The sequence below is a fragment of the Dromiciops gliroides genome, chromosome 5 (assembly GCF_019393635.1).
Source record: "Dromiciops gliroides isolate mDroGli1 chromosome 5, mDroGli1.pri, whole genome shotgun sequence".
Taxonomy (NCBI): domain Eukaryota; kingdom Metazoa; phylum Chordata; class Mammalia; order Microbiotheria; family Microbiotheriidae; genus Dromiciops; species Dromiciops gliroides.
In genome coordinates, this window is record NC_057865.1 from 296,417,810 (window position 1) to 296,438,188 (window position 20,379).

General features: G+C 53.9%; 1 protein-coding gene across 1 annotated transcript; it reads left to right on the top strand.

Annotated features, from left to right (window-relative positions):
- Nucleotides 1–475: 475 nt before the first annotated feature.
- On the top strand, nucleotides 476–19,805 carry MAPK11 (mitogen-activated protein kinase 11). Its single transcript, XM_043965456.1, has 12 exons — nucleotides 476–746; nucleotides 8,533–8,662; nucleotides 8,755–8,813; nucleotides 9,013–9,124; nucleotides 9,291–9,320; nucleotides 9,508–9,555; nucleotides 10,421–10,535; nucleotides 11,884–11,955; nucleotides 12,838–12,917; nucleotides 13,105–13,183; nucleotides 14,848–15,021; nucleotides 15,802–19,805. The coding sequence occupies exons 1-12, from the start codon at nucleotides 631–633 to the stop codon at nucleotides 15,873–15,875; spliced, it is 1,089 nt and encodes a 362-aa protein (XP_043821391.1). The 5' UTR covers nucleotides 476–630; the 3' UTR covers nucleotides 15,876–19,805.
- The last annotated feature ends 574 nt before the right edge of the window (nucleotides 19,806–20,379 follow it).

A 20,379-nucleotide genomic window follows, 5' to 3' on the forward strand; every position in this document is an offset into this window, starting at 1 on the left:
CCCGACACCCGGGGAGCAGGCAGTGGAATAACGCAGGCTCCGGGAAACGACCAGGGGACCAGTTAGGCTGGAATCAAACGTCAGGCTGAGGCACCAGGGAGCCACTGGAGTTTCCTGAGCGACACGGTCAGACTAGTGCAGTAGGAGGGCCACTTTTTGTGGCTGGGAGGACGCAGGGTGGGAATCGGCTCCGGAGGAGTCCGGGAGAGAGGGGCTGAGGGAGGAGGACGCAGGATGGGGTAGGGGGGCGGGTACCGGGAGGGGGACGGCGGGGAGGGGCCGCGAGGCGGGGAGGGGGAGGAGACACGGTGGGCGTGTCCCGAGCCTTTGGAGGGGCGGTGTCACGTTCCTGGGGATTCTCTCAAGCTGCGGCAGCGACTCCGCCCCCAGGCATCGAGGGCGGGGTCGCGGAGCCTGAAGCCCCTTCCTTGGGCCCATGCCCCGCCCCCGCCCCCGCCCCGCCCCGCCCCTGGGGCCCCCGGGCAGCTTCTGAGCTCTGCCTGCCGGGCCGGGCCGGGCGGGCGGAGCCGGGCATCCAGGCTACTGGAGGGATCGCAGCCCGAGCCGGGGCCCGGGCCGGGGCCAGAGCGGGGCCCGACGGAGGCCAGCTCGGCCCCCCAGGCCCGAGCCATGTCGGCCCCTCGCGGCGGCTTCTACCGACAGGAGCTTAACAAGACGCTATGGGAGGTCCCCGAGCGCTTCCAGAGCCTGAGTCCCGTGGGCTCGGGGGCCTACGGCTCCGTCTGGTACCGGGCGGGCTGCGGGGGCTGGGGGTTGGAGGCTGGAGGGGAGGGCACGTGGGGAGAGGGGCCCGGGGAGGAGCCGGGGTGGCGGCTGGAGGAACCCCCCCCAGCCCCGCCCTTCCCTTCCCGGATTGAATGAATGAATGAACGAATGAAAGAGGGGATGAATGGAAGGTCCCTTCCCCCGCTCTGCCGGCGCAGTCGGAGGAGCCCCGGAGACCCCACCCGCACTGGCTGGCAGGAGCACCCCTGCATCTTGGGGAGGAACGGACTGCTGCCCTTGCAGCTCCCCCCATTGCCCCCAGCCCTTTCAGGAGCCAGAGTTGGGCTGGGGTGGGGACTGAGTTCTATTAGATGGAGAGAATTCCAAGCCCCTTCTCTTGGGGCGGGGGTGGGAGGAGGCAGCCGTGCTACTTGGTGTGTGACTGTGGGCTTCGTCTCCCAGGCCAGCCCGATGTCTGTCCCAGCTCACACTGACCTCCTGGGGCCTGGTGGGAGCCCTAGATAATGGGGGGAGGCGTGGAATGAAGGCTGAAGTGTCTGATCTTCTGACCCCTCAGCTCTCGGCGCTGTCTCCGCCTCTAATCAACCTCACACACATGCTGACTGACCCCCGGGCCCCTTGTGACCATTAGGGATTCCGTGAGGAGGCCAGTAGGGCTGAGAGGCAAGGCCTTATCTCCGGAACTCTGGGTCAGAGGTGGGGGAGCCCAGGGCCCTGAGGCAGCCTTGGCCCTGGAGGAGTTCTCCTTCTGAGGGGCAAACAGCCCTAGGGACTCCCCCTTCTGGGGACAGATGCAGCTCTGTGGGAGCCCCCTTTGGGGTGGCAGATGCAGCTCTGTGGGAGTCCCCCTTCCGGAAGAAAGGCAGCCCTCACCAGGATGAGGAGCCAGGGACAAGAGAGAATGGAAGCCAAGGGAGATGAGTCCACAGCCCCGTTCAAGGAGCATGGGTGGGCCATGGGCAAGCTGAGGACTAGAAGCATGAGGAGTAGCTCCTGGTGAGGAGTGGGCAGCTGAGGCTCAGGGAGAACCAGGCTGCAGGGGGTACATAGGGCCCCACCTTGGCTGTGGGCGAGCTCAGCTTTGCAGACTCACTGTGGTAACAGCTGGAGCCAAGCAGAGCGGAGCAGGAGGAAGGGACTGCTGGGAAGAAAGAGAGAGGTCTCTGGGCACTTCCCCAGCTCCTGAGAGGAGGCGGGCATCCTCTGTGGAGGTCTCTTGTTAGACTTCTATGGATGGCTGCTGAGCACCCACTGTGTGCCAGCCACCTCTGAGCAGACAGACGGCTGAAAGAGGCTCTGGTCCTGCCCCCAGAGAGCTTACCTTCTAACAGGGGAGATGTGGCCCAGACATGACAGGAGCAAAGGGCCTCACAGACCTTCCAGGCCAAACAGGAGAAAAGAGAGGGCACGTAAGAGGTCCAAGTGCATGCAGTGAGTCAGTGACATGGCTGTGACCCGGACCCAGGGCCCCTGACTCCCCAGCCAGAGCTATGGGCACCCTCCATCATGATATTTCTGAAGGCTTGGACCCAAGTGACGCTCCTCCCAGGCAGGGAATCAAGGGCCCTAGGAAGGGACAGAGCCAGGCTCTGGGGACACAGGAAATGGAGAAGAGACAGTCTAAGTTCTGGGCTAGGCCAGGAGGAACAGGAAAGGCTCTCCAGAGAAGAGAACCTTCCATGGACCTTGAAGTATGGGTGTGATGCCAGTAGAATGAGATAAGGGCTGAGGAGGGAGGGGGGTGTACCAGGCAGAGGGAACAGAGTGTGCAAAGGTGTGGAGAAAGAAACTGGTTGGAGAGCTTGCTTCGAAAGCTGGAATCTCTGGAGTCTGAAGGAAACTAGAGACACAAGCTAGAGCCAGATCCTGGAAGGCCTAGAATGTCAGGCAGAAATGCATGGACTTTTTCTTCTGTGGGTCCCAGGCAACGATTAAAATTTCTAGAGCAGGGACATCACATAACTCAACCGACACAGTCGGCCGATGAAGGTGGCAGCTGCTGCAGGTTGGCGTGTAGGCACTTCAAAGGGGAAGAGGAGCTTACTAGGGCATGTCGGGTTAGGCAGACCTGGTTTCTGGTCCTGCCTGGCTCATTCGATTTCACAGCTGGGGCAATGTCACAGAGATGGACTTCTGCATTTCAGCCCAGGACCTGGCTGGTTCTCCTGGGATCTCTGTGGACCTGATGGAGGAATGCAGGCCAGAGACATTCAAAATTGGTAGAAGAAGCAGTCCCAAAGGGCAGCAATGATGGATCGATGCTGACCCAAGGAGGTGTTTACCACAGGGCTCTGCCCACAGCCCAGTGCTCAAATGACCGAATGATCTGCTGGTCAACATTTTCACCAGTGATTTGGCAGAGACCTAAAAGACACGCTCACCCAAGGAGTGAGCTGAAGTTAACAATGCCATGAATAAGAGAATCTAAAGTGGTCTTGACAGGCTAGTGTTGGGCTGAAACTAACGAGGGGAAACTGAGTAGGGAAAAAAGCCAAGTTTTGTGCTATGATTCAAAAGATCAGCTTTGGGCTAGATAGCAATTTCTGTTTTTAAAAAAAAAGATGTCAGGATATTAGTGGGCTTCAAGTTTGAGGATTCATGCCAGGAACAGATCTTATGGTGATCTTCTATTCTAGCCCCTTCATTTTACAAATGAGGAAGAGAAATGACTTGCTTGAGGTAACACATGTACCAAATAGCAGAGCTGGAATTCGAACTCGTGTCCTCTGGTCAAATTCTGTGCCCTTTCTATGACAGAGCACAGCCTTAATATGAGTCAGCTCTATGACACGGAAGCCAAAAATGGAACTCACCGTTGGGCTGTGTTAAGAGAGGCAGGAGGTGTGTCCAGGAACAGGAAGGTGCTGGTCTCGCTGTCCCCTGCACTGCTCAGACCACATGTGGAGTGGCTACATGTTAGGAAGCATGTTGAGGAGCTGAGCAGCAGCCAGAGGAGGGTGGTCAAAGTGGGCTTGGAGCCTCCCCAGAAAGAGGGCGGGTCTGGGGAGAAGATCCCTAGCTCTGTATGGGGCATGATGAGTTTGCGGTCTCAGCGGGACTCCCAGATGCTCAGGTCTCCCAGGATGAGTGGTTGGGAACAGGCCAGCCTGGACCTTGGGACTTTTTCTGAAGCAATTGACCTGAATAGTCCAGGATAATGGACAGATAGGTGGAGAGGACTGTTAAAGGGGAGATGGGCTGCTCCAGCCTTGGAGAGATCTGCTGGATCACTGCAGTCCTGTAGCTCTGAACTTTTTTCATAACAAGAAACTCCCTTCCTCCCTCTCTGTCCTTGCCCACGGCCAGGAAGTGACTTCCCCAGCCCTGCTTCCTCTACTTCCCCTCATTGTCCTGGCTCAGGCCTCTTGCCTCTTATGTTCCCCCTTCCCCTCCTGGCCCGGCCCACCCACCAAAGGGGCCTACTGGGGCCCTGCTTAGGCAAGACCTGGGCCTGACTTCAGCCTCCTCAGCGATCCGAGGAGGGCGATTGAGATAACCTAGTGATCACTGCCCCTCTGAACCTCTGCTGAGCTCCTTCACTGTCTCCCATCTGTCTTACCTCCCCTTCTGGATTGTGCCTCTGCCCACCTCAGCTTGGCTGAGCTTTAGCCTCAGTTCCCTTGTCCTCTCCTGGAAGAGTCCCCAATTTTGGAGTCAGAGGAGGAGAAGAACAAAGACCCATCCTCAGGAAGGGCTTCCCCAGGCTGGGAGGACTGAGAAAAGCAGCCCTAGAGCCTGCCCTCTGAGAGTTCTCAGCCTGGGGGGACAAAAGAGGCAGGCCCAGGCCCTGCCCCAGGGAGATCCCAGCCTGCAGAACAGGGTAGCACCCCCAGGCTCTGGGGGCTCTCTGCCCCACGGACAAGGCTCAGCTTGTCCATACTCTCTGGTAGGGGGAAGCTGACATGAGCACCTAGGGTCTGCATGGAGGAGAGATAATCATGGTCTGAGTGGCTGAGCCAGTTGGGCCAGTGACCCTGTGGTCTGGGGTGGCAGGTTGGGCTCAGGTGTGTGTGTGTGTGTGTGTGTGTGTGTGTGTGTGTGTGTGTGTGTGTGTGTGTGTGTGTGTGTCTAGTACCTGCCAGACTGTCTGGCTCCAATAATTACTGTTGGTCCCTAGGGACAGAAATGAAACTACCCCTTCCTTTGGGCTTGAGTTTAATGAGACAAAAATGAAAAGTAGAATCAATGACAAATCCCAGGGAAAGTCTGTGACAGATACTGCCACTTCAGGTCTTACTGATTCCTCCTTCGTAACCCAACATGCTCTGCCCCAGGGGAGCTTGCGGGCAATGGATGCTGGAGGTACGCCCATGAGCCATACTACCTTCTTCTCAGCACCTGCAGGTCAAGGAAGGAGGGGTCAGAGCACCCTGGAGCTGGGCCATCCTGGCAGCTAGATGATATCCCAGTCTCGCCATGAGAAAGGGAAACTGAGGCCAACTCTGTTCTCAGAGTCATCCAGTAGACCCTGGAGCACTGACCTTGTCTTGGAAGACTTGGGTCGGAGTCCCAGCTATGAAACATTATGATTATTGAGGAAGCCATGTCACCTCAGTTTCCTCTTTGGTAAAATGGTCATAATGTTTTCAAGACTGTCCTCTCAGAGTTGCTGTGATACAAATGTTAAAGTACTGGAGAGACCCAATTTAAAGGTCATTCATTTATTCATTGAGCACTTACCTGTGCAAGACTTTGGAGATAAACAAACAGAAATCACAAACCCTGCCCTCAAGGGGTTTATGTTCTGTTGTATATAGAAGGCATTTGTACAAGTAGCAAGAACTGAGAATATACAAAGTCATTTGGGGAGGGGCAGGACAATGAGGGTTAAGTGACTTGCCTAGGGTCACACAGCTAGTGTCAAGTATCTGAGGCTGTATTTGAACCCAGGTCTTCCTGAATCCAGGGCCGGTGCATTATCTACTGTGCCACCTAGGTGCCCACAAAGTCACTTCAAGAAAGAGCAAATACTAAGGCCTGGAGTGGGGAGTAGAGTCAGCAAAGGCCTCCTGGAGGAGCTGGGCTTTGGAGGAGAGAGGGATTCCAGATGAGGACGGGCGATGCAGGAAGCCACCTGTGCAAAGGATAAGAACAAGAGATGACTTGCTGTGACTGGGGGATAGTGAGACAAGAAGAGAGGATCTACAGGGCCATTTTATGAAAGGTCAGAGCCAGATTTGGGGGAGGGGTAAAGGCCAGACTGAGGATTTTGTATTTGATCCTAGAGGCAATAGGGAGTCATTGAAATTCTTGAGCATGAGAATGATGCAGTCAGATTGTGTTTTATGAATACCAACATAGTGGTTCTGTAGAATATAAATTGGAAAGGAGAGAGAATGGAAGCAGGGAGGTCAATTAGGAGACTATTGCAATACACAGGAGGAAGGCAGTATGGGCCTGAAGAAGGGTGGTGATCATCCAAGTGGAGAAAAGATAATGGGTGGGAGAGGTGTTGTGGAGGTGCAGTCTGACAAGACTTCAAAACTGCTGGTTATGGGGGATGAGGAAGAGAGCAAAGTCAAGGATGATTCAGAGGCTGGGCAGCTGAGAGATTGGAGGGATGGTGGTGCCCTTGACAGATGTAGGGAAAATGGATGTGGGATGGGTTTGGGGAAAATTTACTGACTCAGAATCAGAGAGTTGGAAGAGTGCTCAGCAACCAGTTGGTCCAATCCATGCTCCCAAAAGGAGACAGAGAATTCAGGGGATGGTACAGTCAAATGAGGGTCAGGGAATGGGTGAAGGCTAAGGATGGAGGAGAAGTGAGCATTTTTGTTCGTGATACAGAACCAGCAGATGAGGAGAGGTCAAAGATATGTGAGAGAAGGAATGGTTCAAAGGCAAGCTTAAAGATGGGCTGGGGGATAGCTAGGTGGTGCAGTGGATAGAGCACCAGCCCTAGAGTCAGGAGGACCTGAGTTCAAATCCAGTCTCAGACACTTAACACTTACTAGCTGTGTGACCCTGGGCAAGTCACTTAACCCCAATTGCCTCACCAAAAAAAAAAAAAAAAGATGGGCTGGGATGGAATCAAGGGGACAAGGAGAGTTGGCCTTGACAAGAAGGGCAACCTCTTCATGAGAGACTGGCATAAAGGAAGAGAGAATTGGGGCCATGTAGAGGGGTCTTGAAGTGTGATGGAAGTGAAGAGAAGAGGGCACTCGTAAGAGGTGGCTTCTCTTTTCTCAATAAAGTAGAAAGTGAGATCCTCTGCTGAGAGGGAGGCCAGAGCAGGTGGAGTAAGAGGTCTGAGGGGAGAAGGGAAGGTTTGCAATAACCATGGTGGAGAGTGGGATAAAATCAATTAGAGCAGAATGAAAGGATCACCGCGCAGCAGTGAGTGCTCCTTTGGAGTGCCAAGAACATTTAGAAGTAAATGAGTTCATGATGAAAAAAGGCCGATGGTGGCCATAACCAAGAATTGGGGTTTGACAAGGTATCACTGGTGATGAGAACAGAAATTCAAGGATGGCTGATTGTTTGGGGTTCAACTGATTAATCAAAGGGTCAGGACTGTGAAAGGAGGGAAGAAAGATGAGAAAAGACAAAAAACAGGTTGAGGAAAGATGAGGCTGAAGGAGAGATTGAAAGATAGGAAGTTGGGGCAGCTAGGTAGTACAGTGGATAGAGCACCAGCCCTAGAGTCAGAAGGACCTGAGTTCAAATTTGATCTCAGATGCTTACAAACTGTGTGATCCTGGGCAAGTCACTCAACCCCAATTGCCAGGGAGGGAGGATGGATGGATGGATGGATGGATGGAAGGACGGATAGAAAGATGGATGGATGCATGGGAGGTTGTGGTGAGAGGGCTGGACCATGGAGGTAGAGTATTTATGAGAGATGGCTAAGGTGATAGCCAAGCCTTGAGGCCTGCTTCTTCCCACAGCTCTGTGTGGTCTTGTCCACCAACCCCATTTCTATGTGGGGATCTTCCTCTTAGAGCCTATGGTCTCCTTGCTTTTTGCACCATTCCCATGGGTCTTGCCTGTCTTCTCTTGTGAGTGTAGGGCCAGTCTGGGACTGGTTCCCACTACCCGTGCCCTACCTTCAAAGCCCTGTCCTGCGACTTGTAATGATTGAAATGACGCCACCTGCTGGAGACTTACTGTAGAAAAGCTCAGCCATGAGGTGAAGGTCTCTGAGGGCCGACCATGTTTTTTCTTTGGCATCAGGAAGTGACAATTGCTTGTGGGAGGAGGAAGGGGGAGCCTGGCTGTCTGACTCACACACTCTTTGCTGAGGACTCTGATGGAGAAGAGAGCTAGAAATGTGCTCTCCCTTTAATAGATAGATGAATCTAGGCCTTTCCTTCTCTCTTTACCAAATTCTTATTCTCCTTAATAAATGCTTAAAAGCCTAACTCTTTTTTTTTTTTTAGTGAGACAATTGGGGTTAAGTGACTTGCCCAGGGTCACACAGCTAGTAAGTGTTAAGTGTCTGAGGCCGGATTTGAACTCAGGTACTCCTGACTCCAGGGCTGGTGCTCTATCCACTGTGCCACCTAGCTGCCCCCTTTTTTTTTTTTTTTAGTGAAAAGCCTAACTCTTGCTAAAGCTTATAACTTATTGGCGACCACTCATTAGATATTTTAGACAGACTAGCTAGAATTTTAGCCTTAACAGGCTCGATGCCCTCTTGCCTGGCCTCTGGGGTCGGGGGTACCCATCTCCCTCTCTGGATGCAGAGGGACTGGGGGACAGGGGTTTCCACAGCCCACGCCCATTTTCTGCTTCACTCCACATTCTCCTCACCCACTACCATCACTAACTAGGCCTGTTTTACAGTTCTGCGTATGACACCCGCACTCGACAAAAGGTGGCTGTGAAGAAACTGTCCCGGCCCTTCCAGTCGTTGGTCCACGCGAGGCGGACGTACCGGGAGCTGCGGCTGCTCAAGCACATGAAGCATGAAAATGTGAGGGGCTTCAGGGGGCTCGGATCCTGGGAGGGTGGATGCTCTGCTGGGGTTTCGAGGCCCCTGACAGGAAGCCCCCTATCTCTGCCCAGGTCATCGGCCTGCTAGATGTCTTCACACCGGCCACATCCATAGAAAACTTCAACGAAGTGTGAGTGGGGTTTGGGGGTGCTCCTGCCCTAGGCCCAGGGCCGAGATGGGGGGTAGTACAGGTAGTACTTGGGGTAGTGAGGCTGTGGCTTTGCCCCTCTTGTTGGTGAGGGCCCTTTCTGAATCCTGATTCCACCTGCAGCCCTCCCTCTCCATGGGCCCCACTCCTCTGGTCCCTGATCCCTGGGCCTTCCCTACAGGTACCTTGTGACCACCCTGATGGGGGCTGACCTGAACAACATCGTCAGGTGCCAGAAGCTAACTGATGAACACATCCAGTTCCTGGCGTACCAGCTGCTGCGGGGGCTAAAGGTGAGAGATGAGCTAGGCCCCTGGATTCCCCCCATCCCCAGAGCCTGAGGTCTCCCTGATTCTGCCCTCCCTGACTCGCTCCCTGCTGGGGCTGGATAAGTCACAAAGTGGGTCACTGGGCCGGGCCCTGCTGATGTCACCTTCCTGTCTGTCTTGCATCCCTCAGTACATCCACTCGGCCGGAATCATCCACAGAGTGAGTGTGGCAGAGCATGGGGGAGGGGGGAATCCTGCTCTCTGGGCCTCCAGAAGGGGCAGGTAGGGAGGAAAGAAGTGGGGGAGGGAGAGGGAGGACAACACAGTGAAGGGTGAGCAGTGCTTTAGGATCCAGGTGGGCTCTGCCAGGGAAGAAAACTCACCTGGCATTGCTGTCATGTCTACAGGACCTGAAACCCAGTAACCTGGCTGTGAATGAGGACTGCGAGCTACGGGTGAGGCTGGCACTGCCTGTGTAGGGGGAGGGCTCAGAGCTCTTTCCTTATCAGCTTCTGGTTCCCCCCAACCCCACCCCACTCTAAGACCTGCCCTGCCCCCTGGTTTCTGGCCTCGAGGGCAGACTCAGCCCAGGGAGAGAGAGTGAGCGAGCAGCCAGCCCCAGATCCCACCTGTGCCCCTACAACCGGTGCTCCCATTGAAGGAATTGTGTTTCTGTCTCAGTGTCTATTAATGGTTTATTTCCTAAAGTTAGGTCCTGGGCTTGGTTCAAAGGCTAGAACCTCTCCTGAAGGTCTTTGGCTAGTGCAGGAAAATGGATTTGCTTTTCACCCCTGGGGGCTTGTTGGTGTATTGACACCTCCCTTCCAGGCAGTTGGACCTAAGAATAGACATGGAAACCAATTTGTGCATCTCTCCTCAGTCCTTCTGCGCTGTTGTTGACAGTAGCCAATGCTGGTTATGCTTATGTTGAGGGAAAAGACCTAGGTGGCCCTGTGGCCTTTGGCTTAGTCACCATTTGGAGACTCTCCACGCTAACTGAAATAAGAAGTAGCTGTGTGGAATCAGAGAATGCCCTCTCCTGGCCAGCCAGGATGAGAATCAGGAGGTGGGCTGCTCCTCCTGCTCCATCCCTTGGCTCAATTTGGCTGGATGGCACTTGGGGCTTTCCCTTTGGTCCCTCCATCAGACTTCTGATTATCCGAGTTGTTCCCTCAGCACGTCTGGTCTCTATCTGCCCTGGGGTTTTAATGTTACCCTGGACACATCCTGTGGGCCCCTCAGACCAGGGGCTCCCCAAGGTCAGGACCAGGGCTTTCTCCTCCTGGCCTGAAGGACTCAACTATGGTTGTGACTCCCCAGATCTTGGACTTTGGGCTGGCCCGCCAGACAGATGACGAAATGACGGGCTATGTCGCCACACGCTGGTATCGCGCCCCTGAGATCATGCTCAACTGGATGCATTACAACCAGACAGGTAAAGTCCCACGATGGGAGTGAGGGAAGAGGGAATGACCCAGGCAGCATATAATTAAGCATCCTGCTGGTGGTAGCAAAATAGGGCCAGGGGCTATGCCTCTGGTTTCATTGCTCTAGGGAACTCCCAGGGGAAGAAAGTCCTACCTTCAGTGCAGGTTGGCACCTTCCCTTCAACCAATAATCTCAGAAAGCTGTCCAGAGCATTGAGAGGTTGAGGCTGGCAGAGCCAGGATGGGCCAGAGGCTGAACTGGAACCTGGATCTTACAGCTCAAGACCAGCTCCAGCCACGCCACCATGACAGCATGATGGGGGCCTGCCCCCACCCAGAGGGCCCCAAACAGATGTTTGGTGTCCCAGGGGAGGCTCTAGGAAGACTTTGCTCAGGTGGAGGTGAGGCCAGGGGGAGGTCGTTCCTTTCATAGCCAGCTCAGAATTCCATTCTGGGAACTGCCAGCCTCCCCTGCGCCTGCCTGTTCCAGAGTTTGGCCAAGGAGAGCTGTCCTCTGGCTTAGGTTGCTGTTGGTTTGGCTCACACCTTCCCTGGGGGTCAGGAAGGTCAAGAAGTTATTGAAAAGGCCTCCTGCTGGGTTATGGGCTGCATGGGGTGTTAAGGAGAGAGAGACAGAGACAGACAGAGAGAGAGAGAGAGAGACGCAGAGAGGCAGGAAGAGAGGGAGAGGCAGAGAGAGAGAGAGAGAGAGAGAGAGAGAGAGAGAGAGAGAGAGAGAGAGAGAGAGAGAAGCAGTAGCAGCATGGAAGACATTTCAAAAAAAGAAGCCCCAGGTGTCAGCAAGAAGTGGCCAGTAAAGTGAGTGGGCAGCTCACAGTGTGGTGAGGGTGGCAGAGGAGGAGAGGACGCAGGTGCTACCCTCCGGGAGCTCACAGCCTTGGGGTAAGGGGGTAAGGGGAAGCCACAACTAAAGGACAGGATGGGGCTCAGGGCAGCAGGACAGACTGGTCCCAGAGATTAGACAGGGTGTGGCTCAGCCCTATGCCTGGAGTGGGGAGGGGTGCTTAACCGCTAAGAACGGGAGGAATCAGAGAAGGGGAAGGCCCAAATAAACTGAAACAGGCAGGGGGTGCTTCCTGATGGGGACAGGGACTCAAACTGAGCCTCCCCCTTAATCTCTTTCTCATTTTCTGTCTCTGTCTATTTTTCTATTATTTTCTCTGTGTGTCTCTCTCTCTTGTGTGCATTCTCCTCTCCACTTTTACTTTCATATTCTCTCTCTCTCTCTCTCTCTCTCTCTCTCTCTCTCTCTCTCTCTCTCTCTCTCTCTCTCCTCTCTCCTCCCTCTCTCTCTCCTCTTCTCCCTCTCTCCCTTCCCCCCCTCCCCCGCCACAGTGGACATATGGTCTGTGGGCTGCATCATGGCAGAGCTCTTGAAGGGGAAGGCCCTGTTCCCTGGAAATGACTGTATCCTTGGATAAAAGTATGACGAGCCACCATGGAGAGCTGGGGCAGAGGCTGGGTCCAGGGCTTGGGAGCTGATGCCCTCTCTTTTCCATTGGACTTGAAGTCAGTAAACCTGGACTGAAACTGACTTTGGGGGGCAGCTAGGTGGTACAGTGGATAGAGCACCAGCCCTGAAGTCAGGAGGACCTGAGTTCAAATCCAGCCTCAGACACTTAACACTTACTAGCTGTGTGACCCTGGGCAATTAAGCCCAATTGCCTCACCAAAAAAAAAAAAAAAGAAACTGACTTTGATGCTTCTTAGTGGGGGGATCCCTGACAAGTCACCTTCCCAGTATGAATGTCAGTTTCCTACTCTGGGAAATGGGAGTAATGATTCCGCAGTCTCCTCCCCACAGGATGTTTCAAGGAAAGCATTTTTTTTTTTAGTGAGGCAATTGGGGGGTTAAGTGACTTGCCCAGGGTCACACAGCTAGTAAGTGTTAAGTGTCTGAGGCTGGATTTGAACTCAGGTACTCCTGACTCCAGGGCCAGTTCTCTATCCACTGTGCCACCTAGCTGCCCGGAGGAAAGCATTTTTGCTAAGAAGCTCCAGCCCTCAGAGAGCCCCATTCATTGCCTTTTGTATGCAGGCATGTTTGTCTGCACCTGTGGTTTCACAGGCGTAGGGGCCTGCCTCTAAGGATGCCAATTCTTAGCTCTGGACTAGTCTGCTACCTGAAGCACTGAGGGGTGAAGCCCTTTGTACAGTCACACAGCCTTCTCTTGTTTTATTAGTATTAATAGCCTGGGGTCCTGGCTGGGCTGGGCTTCCCCTGGGCGGGCTCCTGGGGATCCTGGGTGGGCAGTGAGAGTCTGGCTCTGATTTTCCTGAGCTGGGCAGACATCGACCAACTCAAACGCATCATGGAGGTGGTTGGGACCCCCAGCTCTGAGCTGCTGAAGAAGATCTCATCTGAGCATGTGAGTGGTCCAGCAAGGTTCTGTACTCATCCTCCATACTTCCTGCTGCTCCTAGCCCATCCTTAGTTCTGTCTCCCAGGCCTCCCTCCTTCCTCTTCCCTCTTCCCTCCTTTCTTCCCTCCCCAGTTATCCAATGTCATGTTCAGTAGGAAAAGAGTTAAGATCCCCTTGCCTCCACCCTTCCCAGGCTCGAAAATACATCGAATCCCTGCCCCACATGCCCCAGAAGGACCTGAGAAGCATCTTCCGGGGAGCAAACCCCCTTGGTAAGGAGAAAGAGACGGGCTAGGAGACTGAAAGGGAGAGAGAGCAGGAATTTGAAAGGGAAGTGGGGAGAAGGGGTGGGGGGATAGCAAAGGGTGAACATCATGAGGACTGAGGGGACAGGGCCCCAGGATGTGGAGGGGAAAGGGGGTGCCAAGGGTACTAGCGACAGAGGTAGGAAGAAAGCTCCATTTTCCTCCTCATAGAGAGGAGTAAACATACAGATTTGGTTAAAGAAACGTATTCAGCACCTGGAGCTAGGGATGGGGTGGGGGGAGGCAACACAGGAACATAGGGCCTGCTCTGGAGAAGTTTACATTCTAGCTGGAGTGGGGAAAGGAGGGGACTAATTCACCAATAACTTTGAGGGAAGGAGATAATGGAGGAATCTAAAAACTTGCCAGCTTCATGACCATGGAAAGTCACTTCCCCTCCTTGAAGGAGGATGAGATAAGTTTAAAGGAAGTGGACTCCCTCCCTGCCCCCCCCCCCAAGAATGGGAAGGGACGTGAGAGAAAGCTTATTTTCACCTGGGGGATAAGTAGTCAGGAAAGCTCCAAGGAAGAGGGGACACCTGAGCAGGCACCCAAAGGAAGGTGGAGACTGAAGCTAGCTAGATCTAGTCCAGTCCCCTTGTGTTTTTAGATGAAAAAAAACCGAGGCCCAGAGAGTGTAAGGAACTTGCCGAAAGACACACAGATAATAAGTGGCATAGTCAGGATTTGAACCCAGTTCCTCCTATTTTAACTCCATTGCTCTTTCCACTATATCACTCTGTCTCCTAATGCTTTTCTTAACCAGGGGCTCAGAGCTATTGTGATTATATTAATAACTTTGCATCTTACATGAACCTCCATAAAACAGAGAAAGGGACCACTGGGAAATGGGGGTCATTATCTTGCCCCAGGCTAAAAATAAACTAATAGTTGTATTAGGGTATATTTGATTAAGTCTCTAGGGGAAAACTGAGAAAAGATCACACCCTAAACTACTCCCTGCAGGAAGGAGATAGGAAATGCCTGGAAAGGATTCAGCACTGCCCCTATCCTGAAGGGAAGAGGGAGCAGGAAGAGAGAATCGACAGGTAGAGAAGGGTTGGGGAGTTCATTCATTCATCATGCAAAAAGCATTTATTAAGTTCCTTCTGCATGCAGGGCCCTGGTCTACACTGGGGAAAATACAGAGTAATAATAATGACAATGAATAGGTTTTCAAAGTACTGTGCATACATTATCATTCAGGACCCTTATACCCTCACAGAGTTTCTAGACCAGCAAGGCATAAGACAGTCAGCTGGTCACTAAATATTTATTAAATGCCTGCTGTGTGACAAGAACTGTGCTAAGCACTGTGGATACAAAGAAAGGGTTAAACCATTCCCTATTCCCATGGTACTCGCAGTCTAATGGGGAGACAACACGCGACAGCCATATATGAAGAGGTTATAGACAGGATAAATTGGATTTAATTAACAGAGGGATCCCAACACAGGTTGCTGCCGCTGGAGATGGGCAAACATCACTGGGTGGTGCCTAGGTAGGAATTTATCTCCATTTCCTAGATAGGGAAACAGAGGCCCAGAGAGGTCAGTTGTGAGTTGGGCCATGGAACCAGGGTCAGGCCTCGGCTACTTGACCCCTGTTTCGATGCCTTTCCCTGCCCCCAGCTGTGGACCTCCTGGAGAAGATGCTGGTCCTAGACAGTGACCGGCGGGTCAGTGCCACGGAGGCCCTGGCACACCCCTACTTTGCCCAGTACCACGATCCCGAGGATGAGCCCGAGGCTGAGCCCTATGACGAGAGCATTGAGAATAAAGAGAGGACCATTGAGGAGTGGAAGGGTGAGGGGATCGCCTGTCCTGGCCCCCACACTGCGGGGGGGCTAAAGGGACCAATCTTATTTAGGCCTCATGATTTCACTGAGGCCTATTTCTTAGCTCCCCCAGTTCCTGCTGCCTGACTTCCAGTAGGTCTATCCCTGGATTTTCCAAACTCCAAATGCTGCAAGCTAGTTCTAAGAACAGAGGGTTTAATGGAAGACCGATCCCTTGTGGTAGAGAGGTGGGCTTCCCTGTAGCATCCCCTTGTCCCCCCCTCCCCTGCCTTCCCCTTCCTCCCAGGGCAGGCCTCGTGAGGCAGGGCTTACTTGGTGGCTATTTCCCAATGGACTGGCCAGCTGTCCATTTCCTTCCAGAGGGGGGAGGTCATCGCTCTACTTCCCACAGGAGAGATGCCCCCCACTCTTCTCAGTCATGATCCTGGGGAGGGAGGGGCCTGGGTTCATTTGGATGAACCTGGGGTTCACAGAAGGGTGTGTAGAGAGACTTGGGGGTCCTGTGGACTTCTCTTTATCGAGTGGAAATTTCACCTTTCCTTCAATCGAGAGCATACTCTTGTCCTGGGCTCTGTCCCTAATCCCTGGCCCGCCCCCTTCCCTAGGCTGGAGGTGGAGTCAGGAGCACTGAGCAATGAGGGGGGGCAGTAGGTATGTGGGGCCTTGGGTGGGAGGACACCAGGGATTGGGGATCTTCACGTTCACTCCTGTGTTCCCCCGTGTCCTTGTCACTCTGTCTACCTGTCTCTTCTTCCCTCTGTCCATTGGTTTTCGTCTTCCCGCTCAGAGCTCACCTATGAAGAAGTCATCAGCTTCAAGGCCCCTGAGCTGCCGATGGATGGCCTGGAGATTGAGCCCTGAGGAGGCCGGGGGCCACAGGCACCACCCAGGCAGGGCTCGCCCCTGATGCCCGGCTTCACCCATCAGTATCGCCCTCCTCGTCCCAGAGGGCACAGAGCAGACTCTCAGGAAGCAGGCGGCAGGCCCAGCAGCCGGAGGCGACCTTGTTCACAGGGGTCGGGGTGGGGGGCTCCGGCCATGACCTGGAGGGCAGTGTATGGATGAACAAGGATAAAGGATGCTAGAGGCTTTTATGCCCCACTCAGGAATAGGAGTCATGTGGGTAGGATGGGGACCCTGATGCTAGGCAGGGTACTGGGGTCCCTTGGGCCCCAGGGCATAGCCTCCCTGTGCCTACCTCTGGTAGACTTTCGGAACCCAGGGTCGGGGTGAGAGGCCAGAGAATGGGTCCTCTCTGTGCTGAAGCCTGGGCCTCACAAGGAAGACCTCGATCTCTGGCCTGGAGGTGGGGGGAGGGGGTGGGGGAGCTGTGTCTGTGTGTCTCGGTGTGTATTTGAACACGTGTGTCTGAACGAGGACATATTTATGGGGATGAACATAGGCAAGCTGTGAGTGGAGACATGCACGTGGTTTCAGGGATTGTTCCTGTCCAGATCCAGGGAGGCCACAGGCCTGCTGTCCCATGTCCTGCTCAGACCTCGCCTGGAGGATCAGGTTCAGGCCTGGGTGTCACATTTTAGGAAGGACATTGATGGGTTGGACAAAGCCCAGAGCAGGACACTCGGGAGGGTTAAGAGGCCTGGGCCCCAGGCCAGACAAGGCTCACTTGGAGGAACTGGGGCAAACGCCCCCAGTCTGCAGAAGAGAAGGCTTAGGGACAACTGGATCCCCTCTGCATGTGTGTGGAAGATTGTCATAGACCCAGAGCGCCCAACCAGGAGGTGCAGGGAAGCAGATTCAGCTCCTCATAAGGATGATCGGAGCTGACCCAGAAAGGAGCAAACTCCTGGAGATTCTCAGGCCAGCAACATCCCCCCCACACACACACACACACAGAATGGGGAGAGCAGACAGAAGCCATGAAAAGATCATGACAAGCTCTAGAGAATTGGGCCAATTAATAAGATGAAGTATTAACAAAGAACAAGCAAAATTCTATTCTTCAGCTCAAAAAATCCATTTCACAACCACCAGAGCGGGAGGCAGCAATGTGTCTGAAAAAGATCCGAGGGTTTTAGTGACTCACAAGCACAATGTGAATCAAGTGTGTAAAAAGCCACTGGGATCTTGGCCTGAGTTCAGAGGGGCCTGACGGTCCTAGAGCAGGGAGGGGAGCGTCCCACTGTTCTCTGCTTTGGTCCAGCCTCCTCTGGATTCAGTCCAGGGCATCCTTTCTCAGGAAGAAGACTGAGATGGCCATGCTGTCCAAAGATTGTTTGGAAGAACGTGGGAATGTTGACTTAGCTTGAAGACGCCTCCTTTTGCTCTGTCCCAGGGGGCAGAAGCAGGGGTGGCGGATGAATGTGACAAGGAAGCCCATTCCAGTTTAAAAGAAGGAAACCCGGCCATGTAGTTCTCCCGTGGGAAGTAGTAAGATCCCTGTCAGCCGATGGGCTCAGGGACCATTTGTCAGGAATGTTGTTAAGGCCATTCTTGTTGGACTGGAGCTGCCTTCCGGTTCTGAGGGCAATTCAAGTGCCTACATATGTATGGGGGGGGGGTGTCATGGCTAGCCAACCTGACCCTCAGGCTTCTGTCTTTGGGGGGAGAAGGGACATCCCATGTTATGCTGGGAATATCATTTTGGGTGGCATAGGAGCTGTGCTCCTGTTACCCCACCCCACAGGGGTTCCACCTCCCCCACAGAGTCACTTTCCTATGTTTGTGCTGAGGGAGAGGGACCAAGGCCCGGGAAAAGAGATTCCCGGGGTTTGGGGGATACGGTGTCCCAGCCTCATCCTGCCACAATGGCTGTGGCCATTGCTTCTGGAATCCAGGGGCTGGGGAGATAGGTCAGCTGGGCCGGCCCTGACTGAAAGAGATGACTCCCATTTCCCTAGCTCAGCACCAACTACTCACTGTATTAGAAAAATCAGAGTATGTCTTCTCTTGGGGAAACTGAGGCTCAGAGAGGTGAGGCGAATTGCCTGTGTTCATAGAGCTAGGAAGCTTGGGGCTGGGGCTGAAATCCAAGGTTCTTGGTATGTCCAGGGTTCTGTTTGCTGGGTTCTTAGCCTAGTTTGGCCACCGGTGGAAATATTCAAAGGAAAGCTAAATGCTTCTAGGCAGGGAGCACAAAGGAGGAGCAGCAGTCCCAGGTACTGCCCCCAGGGAGCTCCTGGTTTGGAGGAAGAACAGCCCCAGGTCCTGCCCTCAGGGGGCTTTCAGTCTGGGGAGTCCTTGAAACTTATACTCTGTGACTCCGGGCTCAGACTGTGAAAGCTAGAGAAATCAGAGCAAGGGGCAACCCAACTTGGACCAGAGCAGTCTGGGAAGGCTTTCTAGACAAGTCAGGTTTTCCTGGTGGGGAGGAGGAACCTCTCCCCCAGAGCTTTGAAGGTTTCTAGGAGAGAGTGCTCCAGGCTAGTTGACTGGGGACTGCACATGGTAGGACGGTGACCTTTGCACAGGGTGGGCAATGCAAGTCTTAAATCATTGAGAGCTGGGAGGGTCCCCATCTCTCTGCCCACTAATGGGGAGATTATCTGTGTGGGGCTCAGCTCCCAGAAGAGCCAGAGCCTGCTGCCCCTGCCAGCCCCACCATTCACAGCCCTTCTGCCCACTCAGGAACCAAAACCCTGGTGAGGAACTGGGATGGGGAGCAGGGGGTGGAGGGCAGAAGAGCAAGGGAGGAAGGAAATACCACCTAGTGAAGGGGGGGGACTGCCCTCACCTCTCCCCTGATTTTGCTACCAGGAAAGGCCTCACCTGTACCCACTGGGCAGTGTGGGATCGGGGAGCACCGCATGTGAATGTGTGTATGTGCATGTGCAAACAGGGTCTGGGAAAATGTATGCTCTTCAGCCATCTGGCCCACATGTCACATGGGAGGTGTTGTCTGTGGGGCAGGCACACCTGGGTCTTGGGCCAGGACTGAGGTGTGTGAGGTGTGTGCTGTAGGCCAGCGTCACACACATGTCCTGTAGCATGTAGTGTATGAGATTTCAATGTGCACCTAACTGCAGGACAGGTGTCTTGTGTGCCAGGCTTGGTGCCCACAATCCCAGAGTCATTTTACAACAACAAGCCCAGGCGACAAAGTGAACTCCGGGACGGGTGGCAGGGGCTGGGGGCGGGGCCCAGTGGGCACAGGGCCCAGGCCTGCCCTGGAGGATCCTGTTACTGTAAGGAGATCTTAGGAACTGGAGTGGGGCCTGCCACACCTCCCCTCCCCCGCCTCGGCCCCGAGCCCATCAATCAGTCAATCAGCAAGCATTTAATCAATCAACGAGCATGACATAACCAGCTGCACTGGGAGAGACCATAGTGTCCGGGACGGGAAAACTATGACAGTGCCTCTGTCCTCTGCCCTGGTCAGGCTACATGGACAGGCCAGCATTAAGTGTCCAGGGTGATCAGCAAGGAGCCAGAGCCTGGAGGTCGGGGTATGTGAGGATCAGTTGGAGGGACTGGTTCGGCTTTGCCTGGAGAAGAGAAGATTCGGAGGGGACGATACTGCAGTTTGTTTGCAAGTCTTAGAGGGGTATCAGGTACAGGAAGGATTAGTCTGTTGTGCTTGACCCCAGAGGGCAGAAGTGGGAGGAGCCATTGGGGAAAGTTCTGAGACAGGCCCATGTAAGGACAAACTGACCAAGACTAAGTCTGTTTTCGTGAAATGTGTGTTTCCAACCAATGGAACAAGTGGACTCTGTGTATATTTTGTCTGTGTAGCTGATGTGAACTCCATGTGGGCAGGGACCCTTTCTAGTTTTGTCTGTATCCTCAGCGCCTGGCCCATAGTAGGTGTTCAATAAATGCTTGTTGATTGATTGGGGAGTTGTTTGAAAATTTAGGGGAAAGCTTCCTAACGACATGAGCTGTCCAGGAGTTCGAGAGAATCAAGGGCTCCCCTTGAGACCTGTAGGGATGGTGAGCTTAGTTCAGGGAGAAGCCAGCCTTCAGAAGGGGAAAGAAACCTGGCTTTTCCCTGAAGCTCTGTCACCCACTCACTGTGCCCTTGAGAAAGCTCCCTTCCCTCTTTGGGCCCCACTGTCCTCTGGAGACGGGGATTGGACTGAGGATCTCTGGGCAGGAAATCCCCTCTTGAGAGAAGGGGGCTGGGCTCCTATCCCTCAGAGAGATGGAAGGTCAGAACCCAGTTTGAAGTTTGAAGGTTCTGATCCAGCAGGGAGGTAGGAGGGATGGGGTGAGGGCTCCAAAGCATGGCCAGGGGCCAGAGCCAGCAGACAAAGGAAGCTTGGAAGGAGCCAGATTGTGTTCGGAGAGCCTTGAATGTCAGGCTGACACAGCAGTTTACAGAAACCAACGGAGAACAGCATCGCTCTGGCTGTGTTTAAGGCCCAGTCATGCTGGCTCCTCCAGCCAACCCTTCCTCGCTCCTCTG